The sequence below is a fragment of the Diplotaxodon limnothrissa genome, linkage group LG7 (assembly GCF_057381915.1).
Source record: "Diplotaxodon limnothrissa isolate DT_005_m linkage group LG7, D_limnothrissa_male_GT1.1, whole genome shotgun sequence".
NCBI classification, from domain to species: domain Eukaryota; kingdom Metazoa; phylum Chordata; class Actinopteri; order Cichliformes; family Cichlidae; genus Diplotaxodon; species Diplotaxodon limnothrissa.
In genome coordinates, this window is record NC_140602.1 from 13,710,479 (window position 1) to 13,727,544 (window position 17,066).

At 39.2% G+C, this 17,066-nt stretch overlaps 1 protein-coding gene across 1 annotated transcript; it reads right to left on the bottom strand.

Annotated features, from left to right (window-relative positions):
- Positions 1 to 1,097: 1,097 nt before the first annotated feature.
- On the bottom strand, positions 1,098 to 14,041 carry usp3 (ubiquitin specific peptidase 3). The gene is made up of 15 exons (XM_085357454.1): positions 13,649 to 14,041; positions 13,330 to 13,390; positions 12,693 to 12,830; positions 12,402 to 12,485; positions 10,606 to 10,687; positions 10,263 to 10,342; positions 7,203 to 7,316; positions 6,852 to 6,965; positions 6,494 to 6,643; positions 6,181 to 6,287; positions 5,848 to 5,928; positions 5,611 to 5,729; positions 5,380 to 5,493; positions 2,169 to 2,236; positions 1,098 to 1,590 (listed from the first exon to the last, which is right to left on the bottom strand). Exons 1-15 carry the CDS (start codon positions 13,737 to 13,739, stop codon positions 1,122 to 1,124), a joined length of 1,872 nt encoding a protein of 623 aa, XP_085213580.1. The 5' UTR covers positions 13,740 to 14,041; the 3' UTR covers positions 1,098 to 1,121.
- Positions 14,042 to 17,066: the final 3,025 nt, after the last annotated feature.

Below are 17,066 nucleotides of genomic sequence, written 5' to 3' on the forward strand. Positions count from 1 at the left end.
CACAAAAGGAAAAAACTGTTCCTAACATACGCGTCAATAAATAGTTTGATGATATTTAATTTGCATAAAGTACATGAACCTGTTTAGAAAATAGATTCGCAGTATAAGCTTAAAAATAGAGGCTAGTGTAGAAACATTAGTGATGCAGTTCTTTAATTCCTCCAGAGCTGCTCGCTAGGTTAATATCCCTACTCCTGACTAATGAACAGATTTCTATACATGTTTTTCTTCAATATTCACTCCTGCAAAATCTTAACTTGGAACTTCACTTTATTAGTTTTGGTCTTACCATCTTTCCTTGTGACAGTGCAGCAACCACCACCTAACGTGAACCGTGGCGTCTTGTTTGCCTTTTACTGCAGCGGGTCGGCCGGTTGCCGTCGATGATAAAAACAGCCCAACACAAACATCTTAATAAAATGTTCTCCATTGTATTCTGTCATGTTCGTGTTGCCTGGTACACATTTGAAGAGAATTTCACTTCAGGTCCCCGTGTATGGCCATTTCAAATCAACATAAAATGTTACATGATACTCCAGCATCAGTACAGGCAAACTTTTTGAGAATGATCACTTCTTTTTACATTGGTTCTGGTCAAGACGTTAAAACAACTTTCTAAAGCCCTAATGAGCACCAGTCAGTCAAATGCATTGCATTCTAAATCTTAAAATATCCTCTAATGACTGGAAAACAGAACTACTGGGCTCTTAAGGTGAAAAATATGACATGTGAAACTTTAAAAACAATAGAAATGCCAAATATTACACAGTGTTCTTGACAATGAATCTCTTCAGTCTAGGCTAAACATTGGACCAACTGAGGTTTTCCAAGGCTAAAGCTTCAATACGTTAAACTTTAAACGATCACCTTTGGAATCTATTGGATATGGAGAAGTCTACCTCGGTATGAGGGCACATCATCGAGAGAAAACATGCAAAAAGTCTACTAAACAAATTAAGCAGCAAGTTAAAACATGACGCTTTCAAACAAATCATAACACAAGAGTGAAAATGTGAATGTTATGTGAAAATTATAATCAAGCACGGTGACAAATGTGATTGAGGTGAAGTCGAAACAAAAGTCACGAGCTGGTCTGAGGCAGTGAAATCTCAAAGAATTATTTATTGTGCAACAGTTTGTAGAGCTTGGTGAGATTCTTCTGTTGCAGCCTTGTCTGAGGTATCTGCATCTGCTGCAGCTTTCACTGATACTGTGTCACCCTCAGCCAGTGTAGCCATGTCTTTGTTCACATCTACCTCCTCTTTCTCGCCCGCGACGTCCTCGTGTGACGATGCTGCGTCCGCAAAATCCAGATCTGTAGCTACCGTATCGGCTACGACTGTGTCCTGAGAAACTATTTCTGGAGAAACACTGTCCACAGCTGCAGCGTCCACGGCAGGCTTATTCGTGGCTGTGCTGTTTGATGCGCTTGTGTCAGAGGGCACCTGACCAGTCCTCTCTACGTAGAAGAGGATGTAGGCTTTGGCCTTCCTCACTGTATCCTCATTGGTCAGAGTCACTGTGCTGTCGTTGAAGTGGTACCAGTGACCCTCATGGCTGCCGTACGCTGTATAATGCCCCGACCCAACCCTGTGAACACAAACACACGTCATATTCTGCTGCCTGCTTTCATGCAAGAGTTCATCTATCGTTGCTGAAGCAAGAGGGGAGAATTCAGCTCGACAATATATCAGCAGTGCAACACTGCCACCTAGAGGCCAAAGACAAAAGCACTTTGATTCTGTTTGAATCTAAATGTGTTTTCAAGGACTTGCAGCCTAATGCCTTTTAGCGGCTACATAAATTTTTAAACTGCAGCTTTCACAAAGCGGATGTGATCCGGCTATACAGTAACTCAAAGCTGGCAGATAATAATGCACAGATCCATAGCCCAGTCTTGAATGCATGTTAGGATTCAGTTCCTTATTCTTCTACAACACAAAAAATACACTTGTACAAAAAAAACAAAAAAAACAAAATATGGATCAAGCTGGCCCTTTTATCCAGAGGAAATAATTAGTCATCAAGTTAAATCAGTTATTAATTATAGCTTTGATTCATGACCTCTAAACATGGATGCTTCTTGACTAAGAAAGCTGTGTAATTACCGCATTTTACGCCATCTAACAAATCAGGAAAGCCAGACTCAACAATGTTAAACTACTCACCCAGATCCATGATGCACCACGACAGCAACAAGGTCATACAGGCAGCTCCCTGGTAATGACTTCTCTGGCTGCAAAAACAACAGAGCAAAAGGAAAATGCTGTGGAAATGCCCTTAACACCTGGAAGTGGATACAAGCCACAAACTGGCAGACAGATAATAATCAAAACAGTTTACACTCTACTTCAGTTATGAGTAGAGATGTACGCGATTAATGGACTACGTGTTTAAACGCTGCTGCACTATCTAGTCCAGGGGTGGGCAATCTCAGTCCATGAGGGCTGGCGTCCCTGCAGGTTTTAGATCTCACCTTGGGTCAACACACCTGAATCACATGATTAGTTCGTTACCAGGCCTCTGGAGAACTTCAGGACATGTTGAGGAGCTAATTTAGCCATTTAAATCAGCTGTGTTGGTTCGAGGACACATCTAAAACCTGCAGGGACACCGGCCCTCGTGGACTGAGATTGCCCACCCCTGATCTAGTCAGTACCAGAATTACGAGTCAGTTAAGCCTGTTTTTCTTATTTTATTCATGTACAATAGCAGTTACTGGTTGAGCTGGGATACAGGGACACTGACCACTTCCAGTTCACCACACTTTCGATGGCAGTTGAACAGATTAAAGCAAGTAACAACCATGGTAACAAGGCTGTTTTGCAGTATTTTGATGTTTTAAAAAACAAACAAACAAAAAATAAAACAAAGCAGTTGTATATCAGCTTCGCCGGAATAAACTGGATTAGAGCCAAGCAGCCGAGGCCAGGTGTGACCACATTCTTCATGTGGAAGCTCCCAGAAAAGAAGGTCACTGCTGCTAGCACTGCTGAACTCACAGAGCCAAAACAATCTCACTCAGTGTGTGTTTGCAATGGTTTAAATTCTGTTCACTTTTTAATGTTTTCCGAGGATTTTTCTGTCGTTTTGACTAGACCAGTTTTTCCTGTTATTTAGCAAATTAGCTGCCAACATCCCGGGCTCTCACTCATTGCTTGTATTTGTGTACATGTGTTGTTTGACCTTCTGTGTGAAGAACAATGTACAAGACTATTTTTATCTGTTGACAGAGCAAAAGGAGCAGATCTGCAACTGAGCTCTTGGACTGAAAAAAAAGTCACACAAACATTAAAGATTTATGTTTGCTAATAATTTTAAAGTACAAACCCAATTCCAAAATAATGTAAAAACAAAAAAGAAAAAAAAAAGTTTTACTACTGTTTACGTTCAACTCCATCTTGGATTGCTAACTCAGGGTTGGTGGGCTCTACCGACTTTCCTAATGAGAAATAAAAGCTGAGTGGGCATTCCACATCAAATTCCATATGGGAACTCAAAAATCCTGAATTCTGGCTTATTCACGAATGCCCCATTAAAAGAACAGCCAGAGAAGCAATTAGCAACTTATCCAGTTAATTGGCAACAGATGATTGGGCAAAAAAAGAGCATCTTAGAGTGACAGAATTTCTCAGAAGTAGACAGAGGTTCACCAATCCACAAAAAATGGCATCTAAAAAAATGTGTAACAACTCTTTATCTGCAGTACATAATAATGAAAGGATTCACAGAATTTGGAGACAAAGGGACAAAGCTTAAAATCCATATTGGATGTGGTGATCTTCACTCAGTCAGCAATGCATTAAAAACAGACATGATTCTGTCATGGAAAACTCCATCATACAGAGAAGCAGCCATATGTGACTTTGATCAAGAAACCTTGCAGTTTTCTCTCAGCCAAAGCTCATTTAAAAGACAGACAAATCAGACAAATCGAAATTTGAAATCCTTTTTGACAGTATGGGAGTGCACGAGTGACTGGAACTTGAAATAGGCCTTGGAAAGACACCATCAACACTGAAAGGCACATATGGGTTTTAGAGCATCCAGATGACATCTTTTTCAAGGTTGGCCTTGCATATTTCAGCAAAAAAATGCTAAACTTTATATGTAACCCTGTCTCTGCTCCTTTGAGATGTGTTGCTGTATATAAAATATATAAAATTCGCTTATATATTGCTTAAAAAGGTACATTTTCTCAGTTTAAACACTGGATGTGTTTTCTATGTTCAATTATGAATCAAATATGGATTTATGAGACATTGGCATTTTACAGTGTCCCAACTACTTAGGAATTGTGGTTGTATGTTAGGAGAAGCTCTCGTATTATAACAAAAAACTGACATACTTATTGCACAGCGGTCAGAAAAGCGATTTGCTGTAGAATAGCACCCCCTGAAGCTCTGGAGCATTCAGACAAACAAGATTAATACTTGTCACAAGTACTCTGAATTCCAGACCTTACATAAAGATCTAATCAAAAGCAGTTTATGCCCAGTATAAAACTGTTTGCACTCTGAAATGAAATGAAATAGACACTCCATGTCCCCGAATCAGACATAGGTGTGAATCAGCCATCACAGCATCTTGCAAAGTTGTGAACACAAGCACGGACCTCCTACGTAACCAGCTGGAGATCTATCAGAAAGTCACAAATGCAGGTGGTAACCACTGATCCAATAATGAAAAATGCATTTGCTACAGATGGTAGTTTAACAACCCAGGTCTGTGCACTACTGTTAATAATTTAGCATATTTCTTTAATACTTTATTATCAATCAGAGCACTCGTGTACATTTTAGGACACCAGCCTCATCAACCAATCACAATCAGTGTCACTGCCAACAACCACAATGTGTTTTTACCATTGTGTTGATATAAATTCTTATTTAGATAAATGTGTGTTACTTTTTTCAAATGTATTTTTTTTTTAAGTAACAAAACTATAATGCTTCATTACAAAAAATTCAAACTAGCATAAGTAAACTACGTTCCTGTTGTGATCTTTCCTACCACACTGACTTGGATACCAACAATTTCCACAATGGTAATTTCTGTGAACTTGTTTTTCTGTCGTAAGAGCAGAAAAATGGAAAAAGATGATCATCACTGGCTGTACAAGTGTTTACTGATACAGCACTGTGAGTTTTTAGGAGCCAGCAAAATTGTAGCAAATTTCTGCAAACATTTACTGCAGTTTTTATGAATTTTAGCTGGTGTGTTTTCTCACCAACCTACTCTGGCCTTTGTATTATCTGCCATTAAAAGCATATCTTACGGTCTCCTGATTAAACTGCAGATCAGCATTTGATCTGACTCTTAAATGTAGCTGTTGTGGAAAAACAAAGAAAATAAAAAGGCTGTGAGTGTTGGGCTCACCTCAAGTAAGTAGCCTCTCATGTCCAGACCTTTCAGTGGAAATTCTACATAGGTATCCACCTTGTTTCTCAAAAAGGCAGTCCAGTGGAACCGTTTTAGGTGCAGGCACAAAACCTATGAGTAGAAACAAAAGTGCAATTTATTTAAGAAGTAAAAGCAAACATATGTTTTTATAGTTTAATAGTAGATACAGTGAAGTGTATATTAAAAAATATATATATATAAAAAAACCTTTGGCAGCTTCTGGATCCAAAACTTCTTGGTTGATTTCTGTCTCTTTTTACACTTATGGCAGTAATACAGCTCTGTGTCATCGAGTTCTTCCAGGTCGGTGAAGCTATGTAAGCAGTCTTAAAGAAAAACAAAAACAAATACACACAAAAAAATTGAAAAGCTCTGAAGAATTTTAGTGTCACAAACTTTGAAACTAGGCCTATAAAAGATCATTTTTGACTACAAGAAACTTACCACGTAGAGTGCATGTTGGCACTGGCTCTTGGTCCTTATTTCTCTTTTGTCTGAACTGACTGGGAATGTCCAAAGACAGATCTGAGTAAAAAACACACAAGGGGAAAAACATGACGTGTCACGCACCATCAGGCTATATCAAGTTTAACTCTATAACTCTATAATAAATGGCTTTTCATTCATTTATTTGCTTTATGATGTAGAGCAACAATAAAAAGATTTGCTACAGAAACCCAAATTTATTTTTGTGTTATCTTGCCAAACACTGACACATGAACTTTGCTGTATGGGACAACAAAAGCCGCTCAGTGTGTGGTTTCGTTTATGTCTTACCAAGAAATGGATCAAACTTTCGAGATTCTGTCCCACAAATTAGGCAGTTGACTTCATTCTGAAGTATACCACCAAAAATGGATGTCACAACACTGGCGGTCCCATTTCTGTAAAGAATAAAAAAAACAAAACATGCAGTAGCTTTTACATTCAAGTTATAGTGACTTACTGCTAAATATGGTCATGCCGATAGTATATTGTTACAACTAGTCTGTGTTAACTGGAAAAAAGTAGGAAATATTAACTATATGCAAAAAAATTCAGGATCCCGCTGAGACAACAAAAGCAAAATCAGTGTATGGTTAGGACTCACGTGCAGCATTTGCCATCTGTACTAGAGAGTCTGACTCCATCCTGAGGTGAGACTGGATGAGACGCCCCGTTACGGCTGTACTGTAGCTCCCTGTGGAGGTGGTCCAGTAAGTAACGCATGAATTCATGGGCATCCTGCTGCTGATAACCTCTGCACACACAAACACAGCTTTAAATTGCATTCATGCAATGACTCACAATGGTTTATTGCAGTTTTTTGAAACACAATGCACCTTTGTTAGTAGTGTGACTAAAAACGGTAACACTTCGGAACAACAACAGAAGTGAAACGGAAACAGTTTCCTGCTCTGCATTAGCAGCTTAACTTATAGAAAACAGTTTTTACAATGTGGGTGTACCTGAAACTTGGCATGATTTTCCATATGGCATAAAACAAGGAGTCTGGACTGAAGGCGGTCTGGTTCCCTTGCCATAGGGAACAGAGAGTTTTCCTGAATTCCTCCACCAAAGATCTGTTCAACATAAAGAAACTTTATTTTAGACTTAACCGAAATAATTTTCTGGATTTTTAAATTATACCTGATTTTTTTCTTCTTCATTTGCCTACCCATCTTTTCCTTTTCAGCAATAACATTAGAACTGGATGCCTTACAGAACCACTCACAACTAACAATGTTGCCAATTTTACTTGCTGAAATTAACGTTAATTATTGCCCATAAATCGTCCCTCCTTCAGAAGAGGACCTTACACACTGTTGTCCCCTTGGCTGCGGGTGTGGTACATCCTTCTTCCTGCCGTCTTACCACTGCGTAGAGCCACAGCAGGCAACTCCTTGAAATAGCAGCTGAACTGCTCGATGTTGCTGTCAAAGAAACAAATTTTGCCATCAGTCGTCTCAAACGTAACATCAGCAGACAGCCGACAGGTCACGAATTAAAGGAAAGAGCAGGAGAGTGTCAAAATAAAATGCTGGACGATTAAACGCTGGGAGAACAGGTTCAAAGCACCTTCGCATTCTAAAAGTCTCTAAACCTTTAGTTGAAATAGCAATGTCCCAGTATGCCCCATGAACTGAAGCAGTGTTATCCTGAAAATATGGAAATGCTTCTAGTAAAAATACCCCAGTATAACACACCTACCAGATCACCTCACTATAGGGATCGAGGATCCAAGTTCCAAATACACTATATGCACAAACGTACTGGGTGACAACATCTGCAGGAGCTTCTGTATCTATTTGCAGATACAGTATAACAGGCTTTTGACAATTTTGCCCGTTCATCCAGAAGAGCCTTTGTGAGGTTAGACACTAATGTTTAACAAGAGGGCCTGGCTTGCAATCTAAACTCTAATTCATCCCAAAGTTATTCAATAGGGTTGAGGTCGGGCTCTGCGAGACAGTCGAGCTCCCTTCTCTAAAGGTTCCCACACAGTTGGATACATTTTTCACAAATGTTGGTAAAGGAAGAGTGCATGGATAGGTGCTTGATTTTATACAGTGGGGCAAAAAAGTATTTAGTCAGCCACCGATTGTGCAAGTTCCCCCACTTAAAATGATGACAGAGGTCAGTAATTTGCACCAGAGGTACACTTCAACTGTGAGAGACAGAATGTGAAAAAAAAATCCATGAATTCACATGATAGGATTTGTAAAGGATTTATTCGTAAATCAGGGTGGAAAATAAGTATTTGGTCACCTCAAACAAGGAAAATCTCTGGCTCTCACAGACCTGTAACGTCTTCTGTAAGAAGCTTTTCTGTCCCCCACGCGTTACCTGTATGAATGGCACCTGTTTGAACTCATCATCTGTATAAAAGACACCTGTCCACAGCCTCAAACAGTCAGACTCCAAACTCCGCCATGGCCAAGACCAAAGAGCTTTCGAAGGACACCAGGAAAAGTATTGTAGACCTGCACCAGACTGGGAAGAGTGAATCTACAATAGGCAAGCAGCTTGGTGTGAAAAAATCAACTGTGGGAGCAATCATCAGAAAATGGAAGACATACAAGACCACTGATAATCTCCCTCGATCTGGGGCTCCACGCAAGATCTCATCCCGTGGGGTCAAAATGATCATGAGAACGGTGAGCAAAGATCCCAGAACCACACGGGGGGACCTGGTGAATGACCTGCAGAGAGCTGGGACCAAAGTGACAAAGGTCACCATCAGTAACACACTACAACGGCAGGGAATCAAATCCCGCAGTGCCAGACGTGTTCCGCTGCTGAAGCCAGTGCATGTCCAGGCCCGTCTGAAGTTTGCCAGAGAGCACATGGATGATACAGCAGAGGATTGGGAGAATGTCATGTGGTCAGATGAAACCAAAGTAGAACTTTTTGGTATAAACTCAACTCGTCGTGTTTGGAGGAAGAAGAATACTGAGTTGCATCCCAAGAACACCATACCTACTGTGAAGCATGGGGGTGGAAACATCATGCTATGGGGCTGTTTTTCTGCCAAGGGGACAGGACGACTGATCCGTGTCAAGGACAGAATGAATGGGGCCATGTATCGTGAGATTTTGAGTCAAAACCTCCTTCCATCAGTGAGAACTTTGAAGATGAAACGAGGCTGGGTCTTCCAACATGACAATGATCCAAAACACACCGCCCGGGCAACAAAGGAGTGGCTCTGTAAGAAGCATTTGAAAGTCCTGGAGTGGCCTAGCCAGTCTCGAGACCTCAACCCCATAGAAAATCTGTGGCGGGAGTTGAAAGTCCGTGTTGCTCGGCGACAGCCCCAAAACATCACTGCTCTCGAGAAGATCTGCATGGAGGAATGGGCCAAAATACCAGCTACTGTGTGTGCAAACCTGGTAAAGACCTATAGTAAACGTTTGACCTCTGTTATTGCCAACAAAGGTTATGTTACAAAGTATTGAGTTGTATTTTTGTTATTGACCAAATACTTATTTTCCACCCTGATTTACGAATAAATCCTTTACAAATCCTACCATGTGGATTCATGGATTTTTTTTTTCACATTCTGTCTCTCACAGTTGAAGTGTACCTCTGGTGCAAATTACTGACCTCTGTCATCATTTTAGGTGGGGGAACTTGCACAATCGGTGGCTGACTAAATACTTTTTTGCCCCACTGTACAGCTATGTTAAAGGGTCTGAATTCACTGATTAAGAGGTGTGGCTCAAAGTTACATATAATATATGTACATGCTTTCAAACAAAGTTAACTTCATATTTGAAGGGATGATGCTGGAACCTAACATACATCCAACCTTTGGACTTTTAAAGCAAGAGTAAGTGTGGAAAACCTGAAAAAAACATGCTGTGGTCCACACAAGGTTTTAACCTTTGTTTTCATGTTTGTTGGCAACCATGAATGAAAAAAACTACAGCTGAAACTGTCTTAATACATCTAATTATTTATTCACTGACTTTAAAGAGGCAGCAGAAGTTGCCAGGTGATGACAACCTGACAAAATAAAATTCAAAGCAACAAATTTGCTTATTCGTGACATTTTTTAGATGTTCAAATTACTAATCAATATATTGAAAAAGAAAAAAAGAAAAAAGATATTTTGCAAGAATACTAGCTTCGTTGTCTGTAAATGTGGAACCCCACTGCTCTAATCCTTTAGCATTGTGACTAAATGTGTATTATCAGGGAAACCTGGCCTTTGACTGTGTCTTGTTTCCAAGCAGCCTCTGTAATCCCCCTAACTGTGCCCCAGACTATATTAATAAAGGATGACTGCTCGTGGGGCCCTGGCTCTACAGGGGCAGAGCCACTGAATTGTGCCACAGACTCGGTTCATCACCCACATACCTCGTCCTCAGTGCACTTACCTGAGGGACTGCAGAATGGCATTCATGAAGCATGTGTTTCCAAGGTTGCGCAGGCCTGTAGCACATAGAGCCACGCCATCCTGAGAGAGACGAGTATATGTGCATGTTTAAAGCCATATGGAAAAATTCTGCTGTAAGCTAACATTTAAAGTCAGTTGGCGTACAGCTCTATAAAGACGCTGTGACTCATTTAATTGAAGCCCTGCACCACAGTGTAAAAAATAGTCTTGCAAAAGTTTTAAGAGTGGTGCAGTCTTTTGTGCTGGGAGTGTGATTCTAAAGTAGCTGCTATCTTTACTTCTTTTTTCAAGGCAGCAAACATTTGCCTTGAACTATTACTTACACTGTCTTTTAACAGCTTGCCATCTCCTGCTGGGCTGTCCTGAAGTTTCCTTTTCCTCTGTCGCTCACCCATTAGTGCTGAACTGTAAGCAGAAAAGATTACTTGCGTCACCTGGATAAAGCAGATTACTTTGGTGCATGTCTTAACTTGCCTAGCATACTCTTAGAGTAGGGCTGCAGGTATCAATTATTTTAGTAATCAAGTAATCTATCGATACTGAAATATTTTTAAGTTGAACTGTTTTACAAAATTTCTAATGAAAAAACAAACTAAACTCTCTGATTGTTCAAACATGCCATACTGAATTACATTTTTAACTAAACATTTTGTTTAATGCAGAACTATAGAAATAATCTCAAGTAGAGTCAAAGGTCAAACTTGAATAAAACAAGATGTATATGCAAACTTGTCCAAAATAAAGACAATGTTGGATAATACCTCCCACCCACTGCATGACATGCTGGTCAGTCACAGGAGCACCAGAGTACCAAAAAGCACCACTGAATGACACAGGAAATCATTCCTGCCTGTGGCCATCTCCCTGTACAACTCATCCACTTAACACACTGTATACTGCAATAGCTACACCCTTTTTGCACATGCTCTCCTCTTATTCAGCTATTTATCAATAGTGACTTATATGCATACAAGTCATGTATATATTGTGTCTATTTCTTACTTAGTGTATTGTCTTTGTTACCGTTTATACTGGAGCACTGTAACCAAAATAATTTCCCCTAGAGATCAATAAAGTATTCTGATTCTAAAACTAAACTAAGGCATAAAAACTTACCTTTACTGTATTCTTGGAAGGCTCTTCCTATGTTGATGTTTTAGTGTTGTCGAAACAGACGTTTTGTAGACATTAATTAATACTGATAATAATTCAGTGTCCAGCTTAACAACCACCAAGACAATGACTCAGAATGTACTGGCCCATGTACATTTTTCATTGTATTGTTTAAAAAAAGCTATTTAATTAATACAATATTTTATATTACTTCAATTTCAATCTGAACAGTGTTACAAAAGCCTTGAAATTATTATAGTTTACTACACTCCATCCCCCCTTTAGACTCATCCCTGTTTGCTGCAGGTTTCACTTCAATGTAAAAACAGCCTTCAGTAAGCTGTATAATTTAAACATGGTGTTAGACTAAGTTAACAGTTCGTCTGCAGATTTTAATACAACTTCTGGAGGTTTACTGCAGATTTTTGCGCGGTGTAAAACAAATGGCGGTGGATGGAGCAGCTACAAAGTTTGTCTGAGTTTGTTGATCAGGTGCTTTGATGACGACCTCCTGCTAGCTGTTTCCCAGTAAGGATTTTATTGGTGATCACTGTTCCTATGATCACTGTTCCTGTGTTTTCTTTCACTCAGTCAGAGCTCAGCGTGGCTCCACCTCTGTATACAAACTCCAGCTACGCGTTTAATTATGTCGGCATCATCATCACTGCTGCTGTTGTGTTTTTGTTCAAAACTGGGAGCTGTGTGGGCTTAATGTTGTCAAACTTTTTATTCACATGCTGGTCCTTAATATGTTTGAATTTCTGTTTTTCGTGACAAATGCAGGTGAAAAACTCGTATTTATATCATTTAACACAATGGTGTGTGTGTGTGTGTGTGTGTTAAATGAACCATTGAAGCAAAGAATTTGCATTGACAATTTTTTATAATCGAACTACTCGATGAATCATTGCAGCCCTACTCTTGAGATATCAAAAAAAGTTGTCCTTTTTAAACAGTAAAAGGCAACCATGACAGTAAAATGAGGAACATATTGTTTAATACTTACTTTTCTAAACTCTGAAGATGTTCCCGCAACTTCTGCACTTGCCCAAGTTTGGTGTCGTTCACAACAAATTCATCACATCTGTAACTATTAAATACACATTAACAACAAAATATTATTATTACAAATATACTAATATTGTTACATCTTTCTCCGGTAGCATAGAAATGTGGAAGAAATTATTACAATCGATACAGATTTTAATAAAGTTGGATCATTTTATTTTTTTAAATGACAACACAATCCTCTGACTGGTAAGAGATGAGTCAGACTGTAGTCAGAGAGAACACTTACCAAAACACACTGTAGCTGCTGCAGTCCATGCAAACAGAATGATGGATTTTCTCTTTTTCATGTTTCTCACCCTTCCTTTGACTAACACAAAGGACTTGATTCTCTTCAAAGTGTTTCTTTGCATGCCCATTGACATATCTATGAGGAAAGAGACAGCTTTATAAACACACATCTGGAATTTCCTTGAAATGACTCAATAGTTATGCTCAAAAATGTATTTATTTTTAGTTAAAAGGTTTTACGCAATTACACAAGGGGAATGTTTTAAAATCAGAAGTGTTTTTTCCCGTCCCAGAAGTTTAACAAGTGTCTGTTGTGTTATAAAGCTTACAAATGTGAATTGAATTCTGGAAACACATTTTTTGTTTAAAAAAAAAAAAAGGTTTGGCAGAATATTTTTTTACGTTTTATTAAACAGAATAAGCACAGGCTAGGGCCAGTAGGATCGATCATATTAAAATCACAACTGAGGGTTTTTCACAGTCATCTCAGTGACCACCGGCTGCAGTCTACACCGCTTTATTTAGTGTGTCCTTAAGTGACTGAATGATTGAAGTTGTTTGTCCCAAAGTCAATAGCTTCCTTAATAAAATTACTAAGAGGGCGGTTTAGCGGACAAAACAAAACCAAAACTCACCGTCCACAATGAACCATCAGACAGGTAAGGCAAATCCATGGACTTTTATTAGACCTGCAAACTGAACATAAAAGATGACTCCGTTTAATGAACTCGCATATGTAAATGAATAATTCTCTCAACAGCCATAAAGATATGGCGAATTGTGATTTGCCCTTGCGATATCTGCTGTTGACTCGTGGCTAGTGCTTACCTAGCAGACAGAAATATGTCTGCTCACAAGTTGGCATCCAAAAATACTGCGCACCGAGCTACGCTTATGTACAACGAAATTAATTTTACTGAAGTAAAATGAAAGACAGAAAAACGCTCCTCTTACCGTTGCAACACCAGGAGGACGGAGTACCGTTAGGGAACCTGGAAGAATCAAAGGCACCGCTTATGTTTGAGCTCAGATGAGGGCACTCCATCAGCTCACGATTGTGAGTGAACCGACTTTATAACCAGCACTAACACACCAACGGTACCGGGACCCGGGAAGCTAACAATAGTTAGCCAATTAACCTAAAACTAGCTAGCTAACGTTAGCAGATCTACTACTTCTGGTGGCGAACGCACGTTTTCCTGCTTTTGCTTACGCCGACGCGTTATGCAGCTATTGTATAGCTTCCATAATTTCACATTAAAACTGTTTACATAAATAAAAAGAGCCGCTGCTTCCACCCGCACATACTGTAAGATGAAATCGTAACCTTATCCTTGGTGTTAAGAGGTACCAGATAACTGCTGGCGCTTTCCACAAACAAATGGAAATAACTTGAGGAAGTGACGTACTGTCTGCCGGCTCACACACACACACAGACAAAGATTAAAAACTTAACCAGAGAATTTTTCCCACCACTTCCGTTTTCGTCCCCCCCTTTTAACTGCTGCTTAAAGCTGGCCAAAGCCACGTTGTAAATCGACCTTACTCTGGGACAGCAGCTCTTTCTGTCATGTTTACTGATATTTTGCTGCTCCAGTTTTTAACAAAACAGCAGCTATTTTCATTTTGAAATTGCATGTAAACGCATAAGTAGCTTATAACACTAGTAAAGGTTATGTTCTTAGTAGTTACACAAATATTAACATAAATTTTTGCCACGTCCTCTATAACGTTTTGTTTTGTTATGTTTTTCGTCGCAGGTCATTAGTAAGTTTCCCTTGTTTAAACCTCGGTCGCCAACACGCATGCGAGCTTATGATGACGTCTATTTTCGTGTTTCGGCATCGTGTGCTGTCCTGTAGGTGACAAAGGGGACTTTAACGTTTAAAAACTTTAACAGTGTCACCACGTAACTCTGCAATTAATCGCTGGGATTTGAGTTGTAGTAAATCTGAGGATAGAGATTGTTTGCCAAATTATTAGGGAAATGTAATAATTTGTTTCTTGGGCCTCACGACCACTTTACATCAATTTTGTAAAACGCGACGATACAAGATTATCAATATTTAAGATTTTTTTTATGTGGATATCATTCTGGTCAACTGGGATGTTGATGAAAAATTACTATTATTCAATCATACCTAAAAAATTACTTAATGATTTTGTTACCATTTAATAACCGAGTAAACGTGGACAGATGCTACTTCTACCTGTAAAGCTTCATGGTCTGTTAAAATTACATATCACTGATTAAGTAACCTATGAAAAAAGTGAACTTTTACCATTAACAACTAACAGATGAACCTATTACACAGTGTCTTTAAATGTAGAAAGTAGTCAGTAACTAGGGCCTTAATCCACTGACCACATTAGCTGAAACTGCAACATGTGCCTTTTGAATATTGGAGAATAGTTTCTAATATAATCTACACATAGCTAAAATTTATTTAGCATATTTAGGACTATGCTCCACATGAATACATTATAAAGTGAAATAACAAAGAAAAACTAGATCTTGACACTGGTCCCCTTTGCAGAAGGTGTCAAGTAATAAGCAGTAATGCAGGGTTCATCTTTCTTCACCTTTAAAGGTCCCAACACATTCACCCCATTATTAAAAGTTATCATGCACTCACTTCTAGATTATTAGTTACACATTTCTAGTACCAGGTTGGACCCCGTTTTGGCTTCAGTGCTTCCTTAATCCCTTTTTGGCATAGATTGAACATTCATCACAGATTCTGGTCCATTGACAGATCCATGCTTTGGGGTTGTTTACCCCAAATTCTGACTCTGCCCTCCAAATTTTACAGCAGAAGTTTCATCAAACAAAGCAACATTTTTCCAACTTTTCTGTTGTCCCAGTTTTTTAATGAAGTCTCTCTTTCCCACCTTTAGCTGTCAGCAGTGGCACTTGATGTCGTCTGCAGCCGTAGTACATCTGCTTCAATGTTCGACATTCAGAGATGCGCTTGTAGATATCTCAGTTGTAACGACTAAGATCTGAGTTACTGTTGCTTTCCTATCTGCTCGAAGCAGCCTGACCATTTTCCTCTGACATCAGCAAGGCATTTTCACTCTGAGAACTGCCACTGTATAAATTTTCTTTTTCAGGCCATCCTCTGTAAACCCTAGAGATGGTCTGTGGGAAAATTCCAGTAGATCCGTAGTTTCTGAAATACTCAGAGCAGTCTGTCTTGCACCAACAACCATGCCACATTCAAAGTTGCTTAAATCACATTGTTTCCCCTTCTGACACTTGGTTTGAACTTCAGCAGGACATCTTGACCATGCATGTGATTCTCTTATTAGAGGTTTGCTTTAAGAAGCAGATTTCATTTATTTATTTATAAAGCACATTTAATGACAACACAGAGTTGACCAAAAAAAAGAAGAAGTAATAATTAAGCAGTGACATTAACATCAACAACAGGTAAGAAAATTAAAAGAAAATTAGGATAAAAAGAATTGGTAACTCTCATGTAGTATCGAAAGCCAAAGTGAAAAAATATGTTTTAAGATGGGATTTTTAAAAAGTGACAGTTGAGGCCTTTCTAATGTGGAGAGGTAGATCGTTCTACATATTCGGCGCCACAACCACAAGCGCCCGATCCCCTCTATGAACCATCCTAGACTTGTGTAAGGTAAGATGTAAATGATCACTTGATCGAAGGGCTCTAGAGGGCGTACAAAGCTCTAAAAGGTCAGACAAATAGTTTGGTGCGTGGCCATTTAGCGCTTTATAAGTCAAAAGTAAGATTTTACATTTAATTCTAAAAGTCACTGAAAGCCAATGAAGGGAAGCAATCACCGGAGTAATATGTTGGTGTCTCTTCACACGAGTCAAAAGGCGGGCGGTCAGATGAATAGTAATTTTCACCCTTATTCTCACCCTAATAAAGTAGTGGTCTCACATGTTGTTTACTGATTTTTTTTAAAAAATGAGCTCCTGCTGCCCACATAGCTTTCTGAAAGTGTGCTGTATTTTTTCTACCGTAGTCATGGAAATGAAGCAAAAGAATGTTGATTATCTACCCTAACCCCTGATTCTGTGAGAGTAGTGTAGCTCTCTCCTAGATGGTAAGAAAACACCAAAGTCCATCTGTACACATTACAGCCTGCATCAGGCCCAGAGCAGATACTGTATGTGTGTACTTGCATAATTCCCACATGGAAGTCAGGAAATACCAATGAATGAAAAAGATTTAAGATTGCAATGTAATATGTGATTACCTCTCTGCAGATTACAAATAGTTCTATCCTGTTTGCCCAAAGCTAATTGTAAAATTAGCCATATGGAGGTGCAGATGACGAGATTGGACAAGGACCCATGTTTTTTTAATTTTAAAGAAAAGTCACTTTCTGCAGCATG